Source organism: Saccopteryx leptura, chromosome 6 (assembly GCF_036850995.1).
Source record: "Saccopteryx leptura isolate mSacLep1 chromosome 6, mSacLep1_pri_phased_curated, whole genome shotgun sequence".
Lineage (NCBI taxonomy): Eukaryota > Metazoa > Chordata > Mammalia > Chiroptera > Emballonuridae > Saccopteryx > Saccopteryx leptura.
In genome coordinates this window covers 170914417-170937828 of record NC_089508.1, presented here as the reverse complement: position 1 = coordinate 170937828, position 23412 = coordinate 170914417, and the positions used below count along the sequence as shown (strand labels likewise).

The following is a 23412-nucleotide window of genomic DNA, read 5'->3' as shown; positions in this document are numbered from 1 at the left end:
AAGCCCATGACCAGTCTATAGTAGGGCACTGCTCCCCATCTCTAGATGGTGGAAATACTGGTGTAGCGTCGTCAGCTCTAGTTATTCAAGTAAGGCCAGATTTTTGGATGAAAATCGCCTGATTTTTAAATGTCGACTGTAAATTCCAGTTTGAAAGAGTCTGGGGGCCAACACTGTGGAGGGCAAAGTGTCCGTGATGGTGGGGACTGGGCCCCCAGGGGCCCTCCTCTCCTCCAGTAGCCCCGGGGACAGGGGCGAGACCCCATACCTCTCCATAGCCACATCTCTCCAGCATCTCGTCAGACGTGTATCTGGAATGAGGCTCATAGGAAATGAGGTCGGGGCGTTGTACCTCGTAGATGGACTTTACCTTGGGGAGAGCTGCCAGGTCTTTGTAATTAAGGATCTCATTATCCACCTTAGCCTGGGGGAGAAGCAGGTGCACAGGAAAGAAGCAGAAAGATGAGCGGAAAGGAGAGAGGCAAGCAAAACCAGGCACAGGGAGAACGAGCTTCTCAAGTTCCCACGAAAGACAAAGCTTTAGGACGCCAGACTCGCAGGATGTGAGGACAAGACAGGCCTCAGAGGCCACCCATCCCAACGGGCTGACAGTGTGCGCAGGTGACGTGGGGGGCCCTGTGCTTTACGGGATTTGTCTCCTCCAAATGGCATGGTGTGTCTGTGAAGTGTCAGCACTCTTTTCTATTTTCTGGATGAGGAAACTGAGGCTCAGAAGGTTCTGCAACTTGTGCCACTTGGCTAGTTGGTTTGAATCTAGTCTGAACTACAGAGCCTGGGTGCAGACTGCCTTTCTGACCCCACAGAGTGAAGACACCCCATTCACAGCATTCCTGAAGAGGATGATGAAGACAGAAATAAGCACGATAGAAAACACTAGCTAACACTTGGGAGCACTTATTATGAACAAGACACTGTTCTGAATCCTTTCTATGGGTCAACTCGGTGAATCCAGGCGACTCACAGCTCTAAGAGGAAGTACTAATATTATCTGCATTTTTGAATAAGGAAACAGGCACAGAGAAAGCAACTAACTTGCCCCAGTTCCTATAGCCTAATACGTAGCAAAACCAGAATTCAGACCCAGCCAGCCTAACCTGAGAGCCTGCCCTTTCTGTTCCCCAGGGTGGGGAGTTCACTGGCTTACAGCTGTCCCAGGGCAGCACTCAGAAAGTGGCTCCTTACGTAGAACCGAACCAAGCCTCGAACCACGTACTACCTGACTTCACTTGAGTTCAGTTCTCTAGAACTGCATGTGTGAGGAGACGGCTTCCCCTCACATGGACAGTCCATGTCTCATGGTTCCTGAAGCCGTGTTCTTTCCATGTCGGCCTCCTCCAACGGCTCCTTTGGTGACCCGGTGTCTGCTGTGGTTAACCAGGACCTGTCCCCCATAACTACGGTGGCTTGCAAGGTCCCGAGGTGAGGCTGATTAAGAGAGGCCACTAGATAGGAATCTCTGAAGACTATGTTACCCATAACATTCTCCCAGGGCTTTGGGGGTCAGGTAAGTCTGAGGGCCAAGATGACTGTAGAGAGAGCAGCTTTCCTCGAGACCTTAGAAGTGTTGGTATGTTAAGCACTTCCCAAAGCCCTTCCTCTATCCCACCCTGTCCTGCCCGCCTGCTGTTTGGGCACTGTTCTACTCCTTCCCCTTTGCCCCTAGACCCACTGTCCACTCCTCCTTGCACCGATCGTGGCTCTGAGGTCCCATGGACTGGATCATAGGCTCTGTCTTTCAGTTGGGTTTGCCAAAGGGGGGCACCTGCGGAGTGGGAGGTGAGTGAGGAGGCTGTGTACTGGTCACCCCTGCACCTGCCCTGCTAGCTGTGCTTGGGCCTGGCTCCTGTCTGGGACTGCTATTCCATAGCTCTGGCTCTGACCATCCTTTTTCCCTGGGCTGAGGGTGGTGACAACTTCCTGCTCTTGTCGTCCCGGGATGCTGCCCACACCTCTTCAAACACTCCTGTCACAAAACCTGTCTCACTTAAACCCTTTGAAGTGTGCCATCTCATCTCTGCCAGACCCTGCCTGGGTCAGGCATCTATCTGTCCCACTCTTGGGGCGTGTGGGTAAAGGGAGCCTTATTAGGAGAGTCTGCTTGCAGAAGTAACTGCTGCCTTTCGTTCTGGGGTGTTAGGTCTTGACCTTGAGAGCTTTTGGCACCTTGAAAACTTGATTCAACCCATCAATATTTCTCTCGGCACTACTCCAAACCTCAAAACACTAAATTTATGTATCTTCCTATAGCTGCCTTGGTTACGGTTTATAAATGAGTTTACAGTGACTGGACACAGGCATCCTAACATAATTAGCCAGGAAGGAAGGAAGAGACCACATGGAGCTGGTCCAAGTCAGGTCACCTGGAGATGATTCTAGTAGTCAGTGGGGGGTGGGGCAAAGTTGGAATGAACCTGTCCCTCCAGGTACACTAGTCATTTTATTTTACTACCAAACCTCAGTATTTATAAAAATTAAACCAATACTCTATAACTCTGCCTGTTATTTCCTATCCCAAAAGCAGTTGGATGGATTCTCCCCGGAATTTGTAAGCCATGTTTGGAATGGTCTGACTTAAAACATGGCTCCCATAACAGGTGCAGTCATTCCCCAGAGTCGCTGAAGGCGAGGTGCCCTTAGCGGGAGGGTGGGAGGATACAGAGGGGAAGACACAGGCCTGAACCGGGGTGTGGGGGTAACCGATCTCCGTGTGTCAGCCCCCAGCTGGAAGGCACATGCAGGTGCCCCAGGTCACCTGTAGCTGAACTGCTTCTCACAGGGGCAGCCCGAGGTGCTTTCTCCAGACCTCCAGGGTGGACATCATCAGGGCCTCGCTTTGAGCTTTGCTCAATGGTGAGCAAAGCTCCCCAGTGCCCGAGGGAGACCAGCCAGGGCTTGAAGGCATCACAGTGCGGTTCTCAATATCCCGAGCTCACATACCTTGGGAACTGTCTTCTGGAGACAGGTCCACTTTGGTCAATAACCTTCTCACGGAGTAGGCCCTGCAGCTAAGCTCAGTAATCCTGCTGTGGTCTGGCCCCATTCATAGCACCGGGGACAACCAATTCTCATGTCCTGCACAGGAATCGTCAATGAGGACAGCCTGTGATCAAAGACACTTGCCCTTTGTGAGAGCCACATGGCAGTATTGACCCATATTGAAATGCAATCAGTGATTACTCTTACATCTTTTTTTTTTTTCCATTTAAACAGAGGAAGAAAGGAAATGGTCCCATCAACGGGCATTATCCAGTGATTAAGGAGGAAACTAGATGTGGATTAGGAGTAAAATAATGATCTGGCAATAGATGACATATCCAAGGAACCTCTGAGGTCATCTAACTCAACTCTTGTCCCCTTTGCCACATCCTTGGCTGTGGTGAGCGTTTCTGTGTTTGATTGCCCCTGGGGATGGGAGCTCAGACACATGCACAAGCTTTACTCCGTCCCCGGACTTCTCACGTGACCAGAAAGCTCTTCTTGATGTTTGTACGTGTTTCCACATTCATATGGCTTCTCCTTCCTTTCTGCCTCTTTATCGCACACCACTGTCTCCACATCGACATCCCATCCAATACCCACTCTGAATAGCACCCTGACCCCAAATTTGTATCTTGCCCTTGTCTTAGTTAAGTGATGGGGAGGGACGCACATGGAACTGGCTTCCAAACTTGTCAAGGGCGCTCGCTGTTGCACTTTCTTTCTCGTGTGCCCACCGATCTCGACAGTATCACTGTAGATGTGTTCACTAATCTGTGCCCCCCAAGGGCAGGGGCCACGTCCTCCCTGTCCCCCACTGTATCCTCAGGACCCAGCACAGAGCCCAGCCCATGTCAGGCCACACGAGGTAACAGGAGATACGGGCTGGATGGGAAACCTGACCGCGGTCCTAGCACCCCCTTAGATCCCAGGCTGGGGGACAACGACCCCCTTTCTGCGGCTGAACAGGGATACATACGCAGATGACTCTGTTGGGGGACCCAATGCTGGATCCAGGGGGCGAGATGGAAGTCTCAGATGTCCGCCGGTGCTGCACGAGAGACGAGAGACGGAGACAGAAGGAGTGAGACACCGCGCCTCCGACTTGGTGGGAAGGGATAGACGGGGTGTAAGAACGCAGCTCTTGGGGGAGCGTTAGCAATACTATTAGAAGCACTGTCTGGCTATTTCTGTACTTTCCTTTTATTTTCTGCCTTCTAACCCGACGTCTGAGTGTGAATGCAGTCAGAAATGCACAGGACTTCAGGCTGCTGGACTGATTATGAATTTGTTTTTTTTACAAATTTGTCATTGGCCTTTTAGATAGGAAGTTACTCATAACACTTTTCTATTTGGGGTAATCCTAGTCAATATGTATTTATTTTAAATGAATAAAATTGGTTAGTACTCATTCCTTGGTAGTTTGCTTATACAAAACATAAAAGTAGGCTGGACTTCATGTAATTGCACAAGGTACTGACTGTGTATAGTAAAATGGCATCAACCTATGTGATCAACTTAAAAAGTCTTTCTCTCAACAATGGCAGTGAAGGACCAATGGCTTCCTTAGCAACATGACACCGTGTCAATCCTGGGGCATCTCAGAGAGCCTAGCACGCTGTGGTTAAAAGGCAAACAGATAGGGAACCAGGGATCACTGCTGAACTACGTGATTTTAGGGGTCTCGGATTCCTACCCTGGAAAACGAAGGGGCTGGCATCGGGGACTGTCAATTCCCTTTCAGATCTCTCCTCCTACAACTTAAAGCATTGCAAGCCGGGCTGTCGAGCCATGTTTCCCAATCTGTGGCTTGTGAACGCGTGTGGCTCTGGGGAGATGGATTTAAGCGGAACGTTTGATCATACGGAGTCCCAGCGTGAGAGAGTAAAGGGTACAATTCTCTTTCAGTCCTCTTAGCTCAAGGAGGAAGTCTCAGTGTGGTGCTAATGCATTTCAGCAACTGTCTTGATGATTGCTAATGCCTCAACACCACCCCCACCTTATTTTTTTTAAACAAAGAGAGTGCAGGCAACATAATCTAGCTGGCATTTCCCAGATGTATTCTTAAGAATTATTTCATTTTCACTGAATTTATCTTATGGTTACCTTCTATTTATAGCAAGTAATACTGGTTTTTCCACTTGGTGAGATAAAGGTTTGTTTTAAAATAAGTTTAGTTGAGAAAAAAACAATTCTGCCTGGCTGCATCACTGTGGGCAAGTCACAGCTGTCTTTAGACCTCGGTTTTCTCACAGGCAGTGTCCACAGGCAGAGTCTCACAGGAGAGTGTCCACTCAGAGAAAAAGAAAAATATCAACTACACTGCTCACAAAAATTAGGGGACCAGGGGAACTACTGATAGCCTTTTGAAAAAAAAGTTGGTTTTGCATCTCATTTGCATAATTGAACAACTTTCTTTGACTTGTCCTTTGCTTTTCTGATGTTCTTGTTAAATAAAAAAAAAATTAAATGCTTCTTTTTTTTTATTGCTTCATATTCATTTTGAAATCTCCCCTAAATTTTGTGAGCAGTATGTATAGTGATACGGGTGGCGCACAGATATGCACAAAGCATCCGGGTTGCAGAAGGATGACTGAAATTTGAGAAACACCCCAAAGAAGAAGATGATTAAGTGTTTGTAACACCTTAAGAGGTAGAGGCTGTGGAAGAAACAGGAAAAAAAACCTTATGGCTCAAAATTTATACATCAATAAACTGGCTCTTTCCCCAAACTTACATTAGGTGGATGAGTTGGCAAAAGAGACACCCATTTCACCAGCTGGTCAGAAACTGTACATGAGTTTTTAGCTGAAACTCTAGCGGGTGACTTCATATAGTCTCAAGGGACCAAGTTGATACAAGAGGGCCAGTGTGTAAGGACACCTTGATCACTGAGAGCCCCCAACACACACCCCAGGTGTCTCCTCCACGGCAGCAAGGACCCAGGGACGGAGCCCTTCCTGCAGTTCTTGGATCATGAACCCAGAGTCACAGCACTCCCTGGTGCTCGTCAGAGCCCCGGAGGGCAGAGGGACATGGGACCCCTGCTGGTCCCGTGGGCGCCTGGAGACGCCCGCTGAGCTGCCTGGTGCATTACTGCAGGCAAATCACCACCCTCTTTAGACCCTGCTTTTCTCACAGGCAAAGCCCCATGAGCCCTGTGACATTAAAGGAATCACGTCAGACAGTAGCTGTGAACATCCTCTGCCAACTCTCAATCCCTGTGACAATATTAACCGTTATTGTTTATAAAAGACCTTGGGCTGGAGTACCTCAGAGAGGCTGCCATCTTGGTAAGCAATGGGTAAAGTATAACCTCACCCCAGAAACACTTACAGACTCTCATTACGACACTGCTGTACAGGTTTCAAAGTGCTCTCACATCCAACGTCTTAATCCCTTCAAAAGCCCTAATAGGTGGGTGTTCCCATTAAGGAAACCCAAGGACACAGGCACCCACTTGGGAGCATGCACACTAAGTAATGACTTTCTACCACAGCTCAGTGCCCCCAATCTGTGGCAAAAACCTGGCTGGGCTTGCTTACCTTTAACTTCTTCTCTGCCCGGGCTGCCTGTTTGCAGATTGGGTGCCAAACCTCAGAACCTAGGGGGGCGGAAAGTAACAAAGGCTCAGATGTTTTACACCTACCAGCATTCAAATCTCTCCCCCCACCCCACCCCCATGTGCTCCCTCAACAGCATATGTGCCCTACAGAGCAGCCAGGGGGACCCCTGGTTTTCCTGGCTCTCTGCTGCTGCATGGATCCAGCCACCGGTGCACTCTATCCACCTGTTCAAATCCTAGCCATTCCTCAAGGTCCACGTCTCACATAACATCTTCTTGCAAACTTTCTTACCTGCCAGCTGAGAGGGGCTTCTCTCTCTGCTGTGGTCCATCGTTCTTTGTATCTCTCAACACGTATGGCCCTAAATCATAGTAATGTGTGGGTTTATCACCCCCAACTAAATTAAGAGCTCTTCCTGGGCAGGAGCTGGGCTTTACTCATTGCTTGATCCCCCAAGCACCCAGCATGGGACTTCGCTCTCAGCGGAGTCTCCGTACATGTTTGTGGGGTGAATAGATGAGTGGACGACTGGCAGTGAGTGACACGTGGCAGGTGGTTAATAGATGTATGTTGAATGAATGCATGGCAGTGGAGGTGAAGTAAAGCGACAGAGCATGGTGAACCCCAGCCTTCCTTCCTCTTCAGAGACTTATGACGGTTGCCCAGAGGTATCACGTTTAAGGGGGAGAAGTATCGTGATGTATATTCTGCTTAGGAGCATTGTCTTGACCTGGAAATTCCTAAGAGTCTCCAGACTCTTCAAATTTAGTCCATTGCATTTTCTTGTGGGTGGGAAGCCAGTTGGCCAGCGCCACACTGAAAGGCCAATTTGGAAAGGCATGAGCAACAGGTGGCCCGTCACATGTCGAGAAGGAGCCCCAAATATTACACATTCCCCAAAGAAGGGACAGGTGTCCTGGATTAGAAGGAAAAAATAGCATATTATCTCCCTGGTGCCATTCCTCTTGTAACCAGCCCTGAAAGGAAAGGCGCCAGCAAATGGCTAGATTCCTGAGCACCCAGATGGCATTTGTTTGTCTGATTTGGTTTTTAGGACCTACTCGCCATTATGGTGTGCTGCCTGGAACGCCAGCACTGGAGTACTGGCTAAGTAACAGGGGCTTGGTTTAAGGTTGAACAATCTGACGCGAAAGTGCAGTGAAGAGAGGAAGGGCCTGGAATAAGGAGCCCTGGGCTCTTGTTTCTGCTCGGCCCCTAACACCTCCTCTTTATGGGTCCCAGCCTCTTCATCTGAATGACCACGAGGTGGGCTTTGAATGGTCCTGGAGATTATTTTCATCTCTGAAATTCTAATTCTAGGGCCATTTTGCTCTTTGTGGGATAGGGATCTTAGATTCTTGTTTGCTGACGTTCTTGGGTGTTCCCTAATGATTCAGCACGAGTTTAATTCCTTCTACGTAAAGTGCAATGGCTCTCAGAGCCCAGTAGAGGGACTCTGGGTCTGTGGCTTGATCCAGCCACCTCAGGGCGTGTCTACTACCAAGTGGTGGGTGGGGATCCTCGCTTCGGGGAGTTACTAGAGAGAGCATTTCCGGGTCCTCTCTGAGCTGCTGCGAAATCCACCAGGAGTTGTTTACCACTGTGGCTCTGGCAGGAAGCACATGTTACAGGTCACTGTAGGAAATGGATGAGGTGGACACAGATGTCTGAGGTCAGGAGATTAAGTGAAAGAGGCAGAGGAAAGGTAAAAGGTCAGGCAGAAGTTCTGGGGGAAATCATGTGTAAAGGGAGGGGTCAGATGAGATGGTCTCTGCATGCCACTGACATGTCTGTTCTGAAATAAACCTGAGCCACAAATCGCTTCAGCACTCCGCACACAGGAAAGCACGTTTGTAAGATGTGAGGGGTCAGAAATAAAAGGGAGAAAGAAAATATAATTGAGCATGAAAGAAAAAAAGAAATTTGGGAGTTGGCAGAGTATCATTTAAATTAAAGCATGGAGGGATTTGTTGGTGGTCAGCAATAAACGTAGATAAATGAAGGTAAGAAAAGACAGTTTGTTCATGAAGATCCCTGTGAAATTCTAGTCTGCTGAGCTTCCTCCCTTAGGTAATAGCTCTGCAATGGGCACTGGCAGAGTAGGGACCTCCCGAGCGAACGGAGAGGGAGGTCGGCGACCTCTTCTCTGAGCTTTATCCCCAGAGCCCAAAGCACTGCCTGGCTCCTGTGAGCTTAACAAAGAAATGAATGAATGTCTTTTAAAAAGGACACAGTGGTATGCACCCAGAGGAGGATGGTAACCATCACAGAAGGGTGAGAAGGATTTATTTTGGTGTATTTTAATGCTACTCTGTGGGAAGAGGGATTAACTTGTTCGTCATGTCTTGTAAAGGAGAACAAGGACCAAAAGCAAAAGTTTCAGGGAAGGAAAATTTAATGTCTGAAATTTGACTAGGCTCATTCTGCAAGTGAACTTCCTGTCCCTGGAAGTATGTAAGCACACGCTGGGTGTGTAATGCTCAGTAGGGATATTGTTGAGGAGTTGCATCATGTGGTAGCTACACCCATGAATGTTTACTCTCTCTCCCAACCATGCAGATGTCATCTTTCCGTCCTAACAGGCTTCTCTGTATGGAAAAATAATTATTTACCGCAATGCAATGATTTCGACTAGAATATAAGTTCCATAAGAAGTGTGACTCATATCTGTCTTACCTGCTGCAGGGGCAGCAGATCCTTAGTTAATACTCACTGAGTGAATGAAGAAACAAAAGAAACATGATATTCTATTTTAGGCCAGGTGAATTCTCTAAGCTGGGCTTCGAGATTTAGACAAGTTGTAGAATCTAGACTTTGATTCAACAGCTATGGTTTTAGATTGAACACCTACACGAATATTTACTAGAATGGGGTTTGTCAAAGTGTGACTTGTGGACCACCCGGTGAATGCAGCTTCCTGGACCCTGGAAAGAGCCCCTGAAATCAATTTCCTGGAGGTGGGGCCTGGGAACCTATGATTTTAACAAGCTCCCCGGGTGATTTATGACCTTAAATTGGAGAACCTCAAGGCTAAATATACCAGTTAATGCTCAAAATTTGTTCCCTTAGGAATGTCATGAAATAAAGAAATCAATTTTATTAGACAGGACTCTAACTTGTAAAAATTCAACATTTATTGCCTGTTAGACTCCTGGTTCCACGAGCCACACTCGTGGCTGTCACCCGCAATTCCAGGTTCTGCAGTTAGAACCTCCTGCAAAGGTTATGGAAGTGAAGGATTAGCAGTTTCTGCATCAGCTGAATCAGAGACGGAGATCTAATTCTCTCAAACTGTCCCCGAGCCAGGTATTAAGGCTGTTTTTAATCCATAGCCGAGTCAGCATTCAGTCTTATCTGACTGGTTATAGCACCTGTCACATTGGGGACTTATTTAATGTTTGAGAACCCACTCACCTCTCTGTTGGACCTTGAAATTCAATTTGCCAACTCTTTATCATTTTTTTTTGAATTAGTGGATATTTTATGCCAAAACTGAAGCTGATGCCATGGTCTCCCAGAATGCCTAGCTGGGGTTACAAATAGAGCAGTGACTGAAGCTGTCCCACCCAAGGCTGTTTGGGCAGCACAGTGTTTTCTTAAGTATTTTTGAATATGAATGAATGCAGGTGGCCAGCGACCCTTCCTGCTGCTGCCTCCCAGCCCTTCTCACCCATTTAAGTAGTTTAAGCAGGCGGTTGAGTTTCCAACCCCCGATCCCAGCCAGCTGGTTCTCTGATTTCTCTTGAGTACAACAGGGTAAAATTTCTGAGTTCTGCCTCTATGTCAGCAGCACCGCCTTTGCTACTTAGACGTGCTAAGGCCTTGGAACGGCTCCTTTGAAATCCCCACCCAGATAACAAGTCTGGTGCATCCACAGAATGGAGTATTATTCAGCCATAAGAAGGAATGAACCATTGGTACACGCTACAACCTGGATGAACTTGGATAGCCTTATGCTACGTGAATGAAGCCAGACACGAAGGGCCACATATGACATGATTCCATCTGTATGAAGTATCCAAAAAATAGATAAATATGCAGAGACAGAAAGCAGATTGGTGGTTGCCAGGGTTTAGGAGGAAAGGATATGAGGACCAAGGGTTTAATGGGTACAAGGTTTCCTTTTGGGGTGATGAAAATGTTTTGGATTTAGATAGTGGTGGTTGCATAGCACTGTGATGTACTGAATGTCACTGAGTGGTACACTTTAAAATGGTTACTTTTATGTTATGTGAATTTTACACAGGTATGTAGCTATAGGCAGACGCATCGTATGTATAGGTTTTAGTACTGTCGGTGCTTTCAGACACCCCCAGGGCATCTTGGAATTCTCTCCTGTAGGTGAGGGTGGCCCTCTGCACACGCAGAGCACTGAGAACAGGGTCTGCCTTTGGGCAGGCACCATGTAAGTGTTAGCTGTTTTTGTTACGATTCTCGTTTTCCCTCCCCTTCCAGAAGAACATGTGTTTTCCAGGATCCAGTTTGGGTAAGGGGAAGGCAGTAAGGAAAGGCTAGCAGGGGCGTGGGTGGTGTTTCCTCTGCTGTCCCCAGGACTGGGGCCCGGCTGGGCGAGGAGCTTGCAGCAAGCAGAGGACTGGCTGTACAGGTGGAGTCACTAAGCAGAAGCGGCCAGAGTGCCCTTCTGGGAGGCTGGGCTTGTGCCCAGGGACGAGGACACCTCGGGAGAAGTAGAAAAGACCAGCTTGCTTGGAGCTGACACGGTCAAGTGGGCTTGAAGCTTCATAAAGAGGCTGCGGGGCAAACCCACTTAGCTGCCAGGAAGCTGGTTACCATGGACATGAAGTGGGATGAGGAGAGGATGAATGGCAGTGCCAAGTACTTCATAGGAAATCATAGCTGCTGAAGATAACAGTTAGGCCGGTAATTAAAATGTGTTCGTGCTTACATGTGTCAGGCACTAAATATTTTTATTATTGTTGTTGTTATTATTAGAATTAATACCTAGAGAGTGCCTGTGCCAGCTCTTATGCTATGCTCTTTATAACAGTAGTACTTAACTAAAAAATAGTAATGATAACTAATATGATAATGATAATAAAAACTGACCATGATAAATAATCATGATAACATTTATAAGCACATATGCTGAGCCCTGTGCCAAGCGTTATTGACAATGATGATAACATTGACAAAAGCCGGAATTTATGAGTGCACAGCATCACCGGGAAGGGCCATTTCTGCCTTACTGGGTGTTTATCATAAGCTTAGGCTGGCGGAGCTGTTGGGCCGGGCTCTGTGCTAAGCCTTTCCCCTGCATTCCCTCCTTTAATCCTCACAACAGCTTGGTGACGTGGGGCCTATTATCCTGTTCTCAGATGGGCAAATTGGGTGAGCTTAGATGTCTTGCCCACCTGTCCATCATTGTCTCCTGCCCAGCATGGATGTGGGCATGTGCCCCAAATCAGGCTTCTCGGACTCTCTCTGGGGCTTCTCTGCTGAGCCTTGCAGGGGACACTACCCCTCTGCACACATGGTGGCAGGGGTTGGCCATGCCCTCCTTCCCCTCTCAGAGGCAGCCAGTCTGGGCCAGGAGAGCACAAGGCCACCTACTAAAAGCAGCAGGGAGAGGAATCCCCTGCTGACACCGTGGGCCTCTCAACCCAGCTGCTACTCCTGAGTGCTTCTCGGTTATGCGAGCTGTTCAGTCCTCTTTTGCCTGATGTCATTTGAGTGGGGTTTCTGTCACCTAAAAAGTCCAGACTAATAAAACATCTCGAGCTGAATTGCGAGTATCTGACAAGTTCTTGACTTGCCCCGCAGGCAATATTGTTTCCCAGAAAATAGAGGAAGCAACCGGGGAAATTGCTACTCTGGACCTAATTTCGATCAACATGGACAGATTGGCCGGGGAAGTGGATGTGACATGTGCCTGGTGAGAAAATGGCCACACTGTCTTGAGTCTGTGGTGACTGGAGAGGAGCAAGTTGGAAACAGACTTTAACACACAAACTTAAAACTACTACGCTCTCCTAGCTATAGGATTCAAGATGTTTGGTAGCCCCCCCCCCAAAAAAAATGACAGCTCATCAAAAATTAAAATGTACTCTATTTAAAATGAAATACACTTAGTAGAGTCAGACTTTAGGAAATACCAATTTAGCATGGTAGCAGGATATGTTTGAAGAGTCTAAAATTATGTAGCAGGATTGGGAAAACATGAGACTGAAAGTTTTTAAGCATAACTCCTACAACCTAAGCTGTCAGCAGAGAGATCCAATTTAAAATAACAATGCTAATCTACTAAATTATAGCAACCAAGATGACATCTGTGCCTTTTCAAGTGTGGTTTGATGAGATGAGTTGATTACGACGGAGGGCTGGCATTCCATAACCCATAACAACGGGCAACACCTCTCTTGGACAGCTATTAGCTCAGTGAACCTCCTGTATGGTGCTTGTCAGAGGACAAAGATGCCTCAGCTCAATACCAACCCAGCTGTGCTGGAAACACACACCTCTTGGTACCAGGACCCTGTATTATCTGAACTAAAAAAAAAGAAAAAGAAAAAAAAGGTGACCTGAAATAGACTAGGTTTGGGGTAATTATCACAGGAAGCTTTCAGGGCACCGTTCTGGATTTGCATTCACACTGAACTAAGGCTCTTTATTTTGGGCCATGGACCCCAGACAATTCTATGAAAGCTACAGACCCTCTCCTTAAAGAGACACACCTACATGCAACCTTCAGCAAGTCATTTCAGGGGACTCATCAAATTCAGAAGCCCAGCTATGAACCATAGGTTAAGAATTCTAATAACAAATGAAAGGAAACCCTAGCAAAACAGGCTAGCTAACCTCGGCCCAGGGACATAACCTCTCCAAACTTCCTTATTCTCTAAATGCAGGAGTAATGATTTATGGTTTATAGGGTTATGATGATAAAACGGGATATTGTATTTAAAACTCACTGTGTGGCATATAGAAAGTGCTCCACAGATATCAGCTGGTGGCAGTTTGTTTATTTATTTATTTATTTATTTATTTATTTATTATTATTATCATCAAGGCCTATAATTTGTTATAATATTTTCCTTAGCAGAGTAGCGTTTGTCCTAGAATTGCATAAATGACTTCCGTCCTGGTGTGTTTAATTAAATATACAAATGACAACAGGGTCCTGTTTAAAAGTGTGCAGCTGAATTCTTGTTTCCAGTGTTATTCTCCGTGAGCTACATTCTGGTTTCGGAAAAACTCGCACTGGTCCAGCAACTGTCACCTTTGTGACTTCAGTGTAAGTTTTGCCCTGAACCTGAAGCATTTTGGTGATTATTTTTGCTGCACAAAATCAGTGACCCAGTTCCCTGGTGATGCCCAAAGGGAGGCTTTGGACAACAAACAGATTAGAAATTTGGCATCTTTACAAGAACAGTGAGAAGACTGAATGCACAACAGAATTTAAATAAAAGAAAACTTGTTCTTCTCTCCTGGGGCCTTGGAATTTCTCATCCAGACAGATGTCAGGCTTCTCTCAATTAGAGCCCCTCAGAAAGCCATCACACAGCAATTAGAACACAAATAAGCTGACCAGAAGAAGCTCCCGCCTCCATAGAGATGCCTTCTGTGTCTGGCTATGGAACTGGCCGAGCGGGGCTCATGCCCTCGGCAGGCTTCCTAACACTGTCTCTCCTGCGTGTGCTCTGTGGGGCACTGAGCACCCTCACAGTCATCTCCCCAGTTTTGCAGGAGGGCCCTGTGGCGTGTGCTTGTTCTCAGAGCACTGGGAGTGTGGGCCAGCCACGCTTTCTCCGCTGTGCGGTGCTTCCTTCCACTGTGGGCCTTTGCACCTGCCGTTCTCTCTCTCTCTCTGCCTCCAGAAACTTCCTTCCCTCTTCACCCTCCCACCTCCCACTCGCTTTCAAGATCTTGACTAGATGAGGAGTCTTAAAACATGCTCCATTGTCCCCAAATTCCCCCTCCACAGCGCTTAGCCCAGCTAGCCGCTGACTATCTGCACTTCTGCTGGAGTCAGGTTTCTCTCCCCCGAGAGGACACGCCACCCCGGAAGCAAGGACACCTGCCTCCTTCACCTCAGAGCACCCAGCCCATCCCAGAGAGCCCGCCACCTGGCAGGGCCTCAGGATGAATGAAACGTAGTGTCATTCTTCTCATCGTATAGGTGAAGGAAGAGACTCAGAGAAAAGTCACAGTCCATTAGCGGAGGTGCTGATCCTTGAACCCGGGAGTCCTGGCTCTAAGCCAGTTTCTCACCACGCCTCTGCTCCCTGGGAGGACAGTTTCCTTGCCATTTCTGGGGAATATTATTTCAAGTTCTGGTGCCTCCACCCAGGGAGGCTGTCCAAGGCAATCACAGTCACACCCCTACTCCCTCGGTGGCTGACATCCTCTCTCCGAAACGCCCACAGCCCAAGTCAGCATGACTCTGGCATTGGACAGCCTGGTCCCCTCATTCCAGGATCACTCAGCATCTCCCAAGGTAGGTCCTTGAAGGCCCTGCAATTACTCCCACTCTCCCAGGAGCCAGCGGGGTAGGGAGCGGGATAATTAAGGGGGATGGTGACAGGCCTCACGATCACAAAGCCGTTCACTTCCTCACTTAACTCTTCCAGCATTCTGTGACGCTCTGGTCGGGGCAGGGCTTGGGAGACAGTGGTGCATGAGGACAGGTGCTCCAGGAGTGCAGGGGACGTGTCTGCCTGGCTCGCTCCTACCTCTCCAGTCGTTAGGACAGAGCAGGCACACAGACAATGCTCAGCAGGTTTTTGTTAAATGAATGAGCCAAGAGGTTACCTACCATGTGTCAGGAACTTAGCATGCCTCTACATAGGGACTGTTACAAGCTGATTTGACAGGTTAGGCAACCAAGGTTCAGAGAGTTAAGAGATTTCCTAAGTCAAAACTTAGGAAGCAGTGGAGCCAGGGAAGGGGGAGAGGAATACCATGCAACAGATTTTCAAACCAAGTGCGGAGTCTAGATTCCCAAGGTGGTCACGGAGACTCAGGCGGGCTTCCTAGCACATAACACAGGGTCCTGCAGCAGGAACCACTCAGGGACCCAGGCATGGAGGGATCGATGCTCACAGGAATGGCAGGTCTAGTCCTTGCAGGGACCTGAGTAAGCAGGCAGGCCCTGGGTCCCAGAAGGTGAGGTGCAGAGAGCTGTGGAGTGGGAGTTATAAGGCCTGTCTCGTTCTGGCCCCTGCATGCTCTGGTTCTCATGCAAGGCTCTTCCTCTCTCTGGGCTTCACTTTCCCCCTCTATATAATGGGGGTTGTTACTTTATAGTCTTAGGGGACCTGTGGGATCCTTCCACCTCTGACTCCTGTGTGACTGTACACACAAACAAATAGTTGCAGAGTCCTAGCATTTTAAAAATGGTTACCTAGAAATTCCAACACAGGAATTTCTGCTCCAGCATTGAAGAGTCTGTTGGATAGCTATAGACTTGCGTTCTTTTCTTTTTTCTTCTCTTCTCCTTTCTTTCTTTTTCTTTCTTTCTTTCTTTCTTTCTTTCTTTCTTTCTTTCTTTCTTTCTTTCTTTCTTTCTTCTCTCTCTCTCTCTCTTTCTCTTTCTTTCTCTCTCTCTCTCTCTATTTTTAAATATATTGTATTGATGTGGTTTCAAGTGTCCTACTCAATATCACACCCTCTATGTCTAGACCTGTGGTTCTTAACCAGGGATGATTTTGCCTCCAGGTGACACTTAGCAATGTCTGGGACATTTTTGTTTGTCACAGTGGGAAGGGGATACATTATTGGCATCCAGTCCCCGTACCTAAGAATTATCTGGCCCCAAATGTCAATAGTGCCCCGGTTGAGAGACCCTGCTCTAGGCAAAGGGACTCATTTTGTCTTACAGGAGCTTCTGGACCTGGGCACTTGTGGCTACAACAAGCTTGATAGGAAGACATGCTCTATGTAGCTGCCTCTCTGGCCTTAGATCTGCCTTGTAGGTAAGCTGGAAGGAAGGGTCCTTGCTCCTCCTTGAGCCAATTATTCACACGTCTGGGGTGGCTAATCATAGCAGTTCAGCCAACAGTGATCACCTGTAGAGTGAGTACTTGTGGGACCAATGTCAAGGCGGTGGGGCCAAGGCCAGGAGCAAGGGCTCTCAGGGACAGGCCGAGACTCGACCATAAGCTGGAGGGGGTCAGGTATAAACCAGGGGACATGGGGACCCAGGGAGGAGGGAGTGTGTTAAGTTGTCGGTGGGGTCAGGGCACCTGGGAGGTTTATGAAGTGGGTGGTGACTAAAGGGGTTGGGAATGACAGGATTTTCAAAGGGGGGCATGGAAGACAAGCGTTCTTATTGAAGACAAGGTACGCAAACAAAACCCGGAGGCATGAGGCCCATGAGTTCACCTGAAGGCCTGAGCACCATCTCAGCCACAAGGGCAGGCCTGGCCCGCTCTTGCCCACCTACCTATGCATGGCCGCCACACCGACTCCCCGAGGTCTCCAACACTTGCCATTTCTTTACCCACCGCAGAGCCTGGCAGATCCTGTCCCCTCAGGTTGGCGCACCCCACCCCTCCCCTCTTTGCCCAGTTAACAGCCACTCATCCTTCAGGTCCCAGCTCTTCCTCTGGGAACCTTCCCTGATGCTCCTCCCCACCCCGTGATGTGTTCCCATAGTCCCACACTTCTCCCCGTCATAAAACTTGTCCCGGTTGACCGTTGTCTGTGTGATTATGGGCTACGATCCATTCCCCCCACTGGACTGTAGGGCAGTGGGGGTAGACTGTGGTGAGAACTCACTATGCACCCCAGCACAGAGCCCACACATGGTAGGGACTGGAGAAATAGTTGTTGAATGGATCAAGAAACAATTGAAATTGGGCAGCTTAAGGGTTGGGTTGGTTGAAGGGTAGACAGGCAGTTTGAGACGTCATGATAGGGCCCTGAATGCTAGGTTAAACTGCTGGGTAAGGAGGGGCCCCACAGACCTCTTAAGAGGGCTGTGCCAAGAACACCATGATGCCCTTGAATGACGGACTGGGCAGAGGATGAAAAATTAAATAGAGCCTGGAGACTGATCAGGAGACAGTTGCAAGAATCCTGGAGCCAGAGGGTTGGGCCCTGGAAAGGGGCAGAGGGAAACCAGTCCCGATCTGCTTCTAAGAGACTGCTGGGCCCCTCCCATCTTTCTCTGCACCTCCTGAGAGTCCGTGGGAAGACCCGGGCAGCAGCCTGGGTGATACTCTGAGATGTAGGGAGAAGGGAGGGGAGAGGGAGGTGGAGTAGAGGCTGTGATGCTGCAACTCAGGCATCCCTCTGAGGTTTTCTGACCCCCTGGCCTTGTTCAGCTCAACCTCCCACCCCCAGGCGGAGCCGGGGGAGTCCGCTCGGAGCACTGCCAGGGAAGCAGGCCAGCCAAGCAGCGGGCGGAGGCGCACAGGGATGGAAGGCAGATTACATGTCACTTCATATTAGCCACACCGGCAACTTTCTCCAACCACCCAGAGAGGGGCGAATTAATTGCAAATTTGAAAATAAGCCAAAAGCAAAGATAACACTGAAATAAAAGGAGATTGTATCTCCTTTCCAGCCACAATTGGATCGGAATGCCTTACAGAGGGTCAGGTTTGTATACCTGTGAGGTACATCTCCTCCCCTTCAGTGAACATCTGGTGGCAGCGTACACATCTGGCACAGGTGGGGTGATAGTGCTTCCCTCCTGCCTACGGAAATAAAAAGAAGAAACAGGAGGTCAGGCCTGGGGCTGCCGTCCAGCGGGGCAGGCGGGGTTTGAACATTTCCTGGACACATTAGTGTTGCTGGCATTTTCATGGCCCTGAGGTTGGAACAGAGTCTACCCCGGGGAGTCCAGAACTATCTAGAAGTCCACCCAGGAAACTTAGTAATTCCACACCATGGGTCCCTATGGAAGTTCAGGGGACGTCTCTGGAGACCTGCACTTCTGTTCTTGCAGGAGAAGGGCCCTTTGGAGGCCACCAGCCCCACCTTATTTCCAGATGAAGAAGCCATCTTTCTTTGAGGACATCCTAGCATTTCTCCCAGAGCGGGGCCCTCACTCCGTTGGTACAGCAGATGGTGTTAAATAGGACACAGGCCCAGGATTTAATAACAATGGATCAATGGAAACAACGGTCTCCTTTTCAGACCTCTGTTAATTCTTCATATTTTTTTTTCAAGGAGAAAGTATCAGTTTGGTGCAGCCTGCGTTTCCCATCTACCCCAAAGTTCCTGATCTACCATTTTTTAAAGAATGAGCACAGGTGTGAGACTTGGAGCCTCCACAAGCAATAGAATCCAGCTAGAACAGTATTTATTTTGGTTACAAGCAATATGGCAAGTGATCCTGGTTTCCTATTGTGTTATATAAGTTTTCTTATACTTAAGTGAGTCAACTTAAAGACCATTCAAAGTATCGGTTCAGAAAGAGTGTATGAGAGTCACAGACAGGACAAAAACAGTGAGAGTGGCAGGCGAAGGACAGACTCGAAGTCCACAGTGGACACACAAAGGGACCTGCTGAGCCAGGGCCTGGTGGGGAGCCTCTGACCCCCAGGCCACCACTCCCGCGACTGTTGTACCTGGGGGCCTCCACCTCTATCCCTACTCTCTCCCGTCTGGCCTTGGGTGAGCCCCCTTCCCTGGTCCCACTTTCCTTTCCTACCATTACTTTAAGTAAAAATGAAAATGTTGCAGCTACAGATTCTTCCCTAGGGGAAGAAGTAACGTCAGAGAAGGTTGGGACTCAGGCTTCACTGAAGCCTGTAGCAATGTTGGCGCTAGACTCACGAGGGCCAGTCGCCAGCCCAGTGCTCACTTTTGCACGGATAGTTCTGACACTAAACTCCCAGCCAAGAGGCCCTGATGCTCCAGGTCCCTTGTGGCAGCTCCAGGACTTCTACATGGGAGGGGCCTGGTGCAGCAGCTGGGTTAGAAGGCGGGGCTTGTTTTGAAGGTATATTTTACAGGTTAGGGCAAGGTGTTCTTTGGGGGGGGCATGTCTAGGGGAAATTGATGGATATTGGTAGGAATTGTTAAAGCACCCCCTAACCCCTAAGCTGTCACTTGGTCTCATGTTAATGAGTTCCAATTCAAAAATTATAATTACATAATGTTGAAGGCTTATTCCAAACCTTTTTTTGGGGGGGAGGGAGTTTGGGCATAGGCTTGCCAATTCTGGAAATACTTGATTTAGTCTAAAAAAATTAGCAAGAATGTGAAAGGAACAGTGGTTTTTTTTTAAAGGAATAAAAAAAACCCCTCCAATATTCCTTGTTTTAGTCTCGGGTATTTGCATGGCTCCCACTAATGATAAAATGTCATTCTTGGCACCAAAACAATTATGTTCAAACTTCAGAAGAAGCCTGCTATTTCCCAAGCTGAGACGCGAGGCACGGACCCTCCCGGACGTGACAAGGATAATCGGTTTAATTAGTAGCCTCTTCCTACTTTGTGTCTCTTTTTCATTTGGATTATAGACCTGTTTTTCCAGGGTGGCAACAGCACGTTGGCAAAACTGAAGCTTGGCATCTTCCTAGTGTCATGCAACCACCACCCAGCCCCAGCTGGAAGGCTCCGTGCCCATCTCAGCACCCTGGCAAGGGGGGGGGGACGTTGCAAACAACTTGAGCGGGGGAGGGAGGAAAGGAGGCGGGGGTAGGGTGCCAAAGCAGCTGGAACCAGCGTAAGGGAAACCAAGTCCATGAGATAAGATGAGATATCCTGTCCGTTAACAAGCTGAAGTCAGGAAAATAGTGAAGAACTATGGCAAAGATTTAGCACCTGAAAAATGGGGCCATAATGGAGAGAACGAAGAACCACACACAAGATTAGGAGAGACAGCGCATGGGCGCCAGGAATGTGGTTCTCCTCGGCGAGGATACATGCCTGGAAGGAAGGCATGTGCCTGGTGCTCATCATACTCAGCTCTGTCACTGAAGGGGGACTGCAGGGTGGCCTGGGGATGGGATGGGAAGGGGAAATGGGATCTAATTAAGTGCCTATTGTGTACCTGGCAGTGTGGTGGGCTCTGTAGTGGGCAGCTGTTATTTTTGCTTGGCCAACATCCTTCCTCCTCCTTCCAAAAATAGCATCAAGCCTTTCCTGGGTGGGACTTCCCATTCCCCATGTCAGTCCACGTGGCTGCATAGGGCTGACCTCACCAGTTGCGTATTCTAGGTCTGGTCCCAGGCACTGGTTTAGTGATGAGCCCGAGATTGTTTAGAAAGAGTCAGTCCCAGGATGTTTGTTGAGCTATTAGAAAAGAGAAGCTCTCCTTCCACTGGGGATGCTGACTGATCGGGAGGATGTAAGCCTGGAGCAGCTGGTGTGCAGCCTCCCCATCACAAAGGAGAGCCTTCCTGAGAATAAAGCCAACACAGAAGAAAGTGGAGCCAACATGGCGAGATATCCTGAATGCACTTGGCTGAGCCCTGGATCCCGCTGCGCCTGAAGCCAATACTCCTGGGCTCTTTATTATTATAGGAGCGATACATTTCTTTTTGGCCATTTGAATATAGTTTCTGCGCTTGTAACCAAAAACGTCCTAACTATAAAGGAAAATCATGCTTCTGTGTGCCTCCTTAATCCTCACTACTACCACACTCATAGCGCTTCTGACACAAGACGTGTGCGGTTTCCTTTTCCTCCATCAAGCAATTCTCTGTGACATCAATTGGGTATCCTAGAATTTAACTCAGTTCTGATGCTAGCCACAAGGAGAGAGTGTCAGACCCCACAGGGTAAGGCCTATCCCTTCCCCTACCCAACACACACTTCAGATACCATTCTCAAGTCCCAGGATGTCACCTGTACTTCTGACTGACTGGCTATAAATAGGGGTTCTCACGGCCCCTGACTTGGGTTTTATAATTTGCTGGAATGGCTCATAGAACTGAGGGGAATATTTATGCTTACCAACCTATTATAAAAGGATGTAATGAAGGACACAGGTGGACATCCAGATGGAAGGGACGCATAAGGGCAAGGTGTGTGGGCGGAGGGGAGGAGCTTCCGTGCCCTCTTGCAGTGTACCGCCCTCCGGGCTCCACGTGCTTACCAGCCTGGAAGCTCGCTCTACCCTGTACTTTTGGTACATTGGAGGCTTCGTTACCTAGGCATCATCAGTGAGTTAGTGATGATTAACTCAATCTCCAGAACCTCTCCCCTTCTGGGTGGGTGTGGGATGAGGCTGAGTTCTAAGTGTCTTCTCACGGCTTACTTAGTCTTTCTGGTGTCCGGCCCCCAACCTGGGAGCCCACCAAGCGTCCAAGGGATTTTATGAGATGTCAAGAATCAGAGTCAAAGACCAAATATTAGAACAAAAGATGCTAAACACATCCATTATGTTAGTGTGAAATAAAAAAAAAAAAATTCTATTATGAGTTATATAACAGTTGCATTCTCCATTGATGGACAAAGGCTCTAAGATTCAGAAAAAGTGACGTGATTAAGGTTTCATGGCTAGATGCGGTAAAATTGGGAGCCAGGTCTATTCCACGCCAGCCGTGTATTTTTCATGACACAACGTGACTTCACAGACCCAAGTGGCTGGGAGCTGTGGGCAGCGGTGTGGGACAGAGGAGCCTGGAGTCCTCGCTTTTGCTTCCTCTTTCCTGTAAATACTGCACATGACCTTGAATAAGCATCACGTGCCTTGGGGCTCACTTTTCTCATCTGTAAAACGGGGAGGGTGAACTAGTTGATTGCTAAACGTCTCTTCCAGCTCTAAGAAAAAAAGAAACCAATATGCCCAAGATGCTAATGGAGGCTTGCACAAATGGAATCAATTGAAAAGCAGTTACAACAGCTTCCAGAGAAGAGAAGGCTCCCACAGTGCTAACAGTAACGGGCAGGGAAAGACGGTCGGCCACCACTGACACAGTTTCAGAGCAGCTTGGAAATCCTGGGACAAATTCCCATTTGCAGCCCTGCGTGTAATCAAAGATTTCCTCCCCCCATCTTCTTGAAAGAGAAGTCTGCCTTTATGATCTCCCATCTCACTGACCCTTGACCCCACTACAATCCGGATGCCTCTCCCACACAATCCTGCAGACCCGACAAATGGTTCTGCTGCAGGTGACTTTCTCCACACCCCACCGCCTCTCAGCCCACGCAGCGCTTACCTGCCCTGCGGACTCGGACCGCCACGCTGACCTCGCCATCTTTTCTGAAGGGCTGGCCTCTCACTGCCCCTGCCCTGTTCGCCCCTCACCCCGACTGCTCTTCTTCTTTCTCTGATAACTCCTCAGTTCCCTCCTGCCACCTGTAAGCAGCTAACCCCCGAGGTTGCCTTCAGCCCACTCTCCTCCCCACCCCCTCTCTGAAATCCTGATGGCCCCCATGGTGCTGGCTATTATTCAAATCCTAGCATTTTTTATATTGGTCCCTCCAGGCCTGAACTTGTCTCTGAGCTCTGATGCATATTGCTGGCTGCCCTCTTGAAGCCATGCTGGAATTTCCATCACAACCTGTCCCGAACGAACTCACTGTGTTTCTGCCCAGATCATCTTCCTTCCCAGCCACCCCTAGTTCTGCAGAGGGCAACACCAGAATTCGGGACTGACACTTTGGTCCAACCATTGGCCTCTTCTCCTTCAATTTTCGTGTCTACCCATAGCCTCCCCATTGCAGAGCTATTGGAAATCAACTTCTATAATCTCAGAGACAGGGTGGTGGATGTTTCCACTGCCACTGGGCCTCTTGAGTCCTTCTCTTCCCACAGGGCCAGGGCTCCTCGCTGGTCTCCCACGTCCAGTTTCTTTCCTTCAGCTTTAGCCTATGTACCTCTGTTATCTCTCTACAGGTCACTTCTGCTAGGTCTGTCCACAGCCTCCTGTTGCCAGGTGCATCACATGCGAACCCCTCACCCCAGCACCACCTTGGAAACCCGGGC

At 48.6% G+C, this 23412-nt stretch overlaps 1 protein-coding gene across 3 annotated transcripts in view; it reads right to left on the bottom strand.

Annotated features, from left to right (window-relative positions):
• ABLIM3 (actin binding LIM protein family member 3) overlaps positions 1–23412 on the bottom strand; it is a 106055-nt gene that overhangs the window by 22446 nt on the left and 60197 nt on the right. For 2 of the 3 annotated variants that reach the window (XM_066344424.1, XM_066344422.1), the window contains exons 8-11: positions 18136–18223; positions 6543–6601; positions 3977–4048; positions 269–424 (exon numbers count right to left, since the gene is read on the bottom strand). In XM_066344424.1, coding sequence (XP_066200521.1) covers positions 269–424; positions 3977–4048; positions 6543–6601; positions 18136–18223 — 375 coding nt within the window. The remainder of the gene's footprint in view (positions 1–268; positions 425–3976; positions 4049–6542; positions 6602–18135; positions 18224–23412) is intronic. The other variant, XM_066344423.1, reaches the window with a different exon arrangement.